The sequence below is a fragment of the Manacus vitellinus genome, unplaced genomic scaffold, assembly GCF_001715985.3.
Source record: "Manacus vitellinus isolate BGI_N305 unplaced genomic scaffold, ASM171598v3 scaffold_179_pilon, whole genome shotgun sequence".
Lineage (NCBI taxonomy): Eukaryota > Metazoa > Chordata > Aves > Passeriformes > Pipridae > Manacus > Manacus vitellinus.
Window position 1 is genome coordinate 41,785 of NW_021939255.1, and position 1,709 is coordinate 43,493.

Sequence of the window (1,709 nt, forward strand, 5' to 3'; positions counted from 1 at the left end):
AGGAGAGCTGGAGAGGGACTGGGGATGAGGGCCTGGAATGCCAGGCCCCAGGGAATGGATCCCAGTGGGAAAGGGGAGATTTGGGGGGGATAACGGGGGATGTGCCGGGATGTTGCTGCAGCAGCTCCGTGGCCATGGAAACAGCTGCAGGAGAGCAGCAGGACTCCAGGAATGATGGATCAGGATTCCAGGAATGATGGATCAGGATTCCAGGAATGAGGGATCAGGATTCCAGGAATGATGGATCAGGATTCCAGGAATGAGGGATCAGGATTCCAGGAATGAGGCCAGCATGGATGTGCCTGGAGATTCCCGGAATTTCCCTTTCTTCTCCGTCCTTTTCTCGCTCCGTGACTCTGGGGCCGCATCCCAAATTCCACGGATCCATCCCGGCCCTGCCCGGGGACGTTCCTGCCTCTCCTGGGCTTTTGGAGGGCAGGGAATTATTCCAGGTTTTCCCAGTGGGAATGTTTTTTGGGTTTCAAACCAACCCTGCCCGATGAGAGGGTGGGTGGGGAGTGGGGGCTGATCCCAAAGTATTCCCAGGGAATTTGTGTGGGATGAGGGATTGGCCACTTCTTCCCTCATCAGCACACTCTTAATTCCCTATAAATTCCCAATTAAAAAGGATTTTCCAGGTGTTTTCAGGGCTGGGAATGTCCAGGAATTCCCAGGAGCCGCTTCCCTCGGCCTGTGACTGTGGATGTGGGTGGGGGCTGTTCCCAAATTCCCAAAGAATCCCTGAGGGATTTGTGTGGGATGAGGGATTGGCCACTTCTTCCCTCATCAGCACACTCTTAATTCCCAATATAAAAAGGATTTTCCAGGTGTTTTCAGGGCTGGGAATGTCCAGGAATTCCCAGGACTCTCATCCCTCGGCCCGTGACTGTGAATGTGGGTGGGGGCTGTTCCCACATTCCCAAAGAATCCCTGAGGGATTTTTGTGGGATGAGGGATTGGCCACTTCTTCCCTCATTATCACACTCTTAATTCCCAATTAAAAAAGGATTTTCCAGGTGTTTTGGGGTCTGGGAATGTCCAGGAATTCCCAGGAGTTGCATCCCTGGGCCTGTGACTGTGGATGTGGGTGGGGGCTGTTCCCATATTCCCAAAGAATTCCTGAGGGATTGGCCACTTCTTCCCTCATCAGCACACTCTTAATTCCCAATTAAATAGAGGATTTTCCAGCTGTTTTGGGGTCTGGGAATGTCCAGGAATTCCCAGGAGTTGCATCCCTGGGCCTGTGACTGTGGATGTGGCTGGGGGCTGTTCCCATATTCCCAAAGGATCCCATGGAAGTGCCCAATCCCTCGGGATCAGGGCTCTTCCCACATCCAGGGAATCTGGGGCACAATTAATTCCTCCAACATTTTAATTAAGGCCCCGTTTTCCCGAGGGGACAATCGTTCCCTAATTACAGGATCCGACTCCTACAGGAAGAGATGCAGCCAAAAATTCGGGAATTTGGGGGGTTGAGGGAGGATCTCCAGAGGTTTGGAGCCGGCACATCCCTGGGAAAGGTCACCTGGAGCTCGTCCTTGTCCCCAGGCGGGAATTTTTGCTGTGCTGAGTCACCGGTGAGGAGCAAATCCCGGGATCAGCTTTGGCTCTGGCATTCCAAGAAGGACATGGAAGGGCTGGAGAGTGTCCAGGGAAGGATCTGGAGCAGCAGGAATATCTGAGGGAGCTGGGAAAGGGGCTCATCCCGG

General features: G+C 53.4%; 1 protein-coding gene across 1 annotated transcript in view; it reads left to right on the top strand.

Moving 5' to 3' along the window:
* Positions 1-1,442: 1,442 nt before the first annotated feature.
* Positions 1,443-1,709, top strand: part of LOC115307329 (dnaJ homolog subfamily C member 27-like) — a 10,202-nt gene continuing 9,935 nt past the window's right edge. The window contains exon 1 of the mRNA XM_029958882.1: positions 1,443-1,492. Coding sequence (XP_029814742.1) covers positions 1,443-1,492 — 50 coding nt within the window. The remainder of the gene's footprint in view (positions 1,493-1,709) is intronic.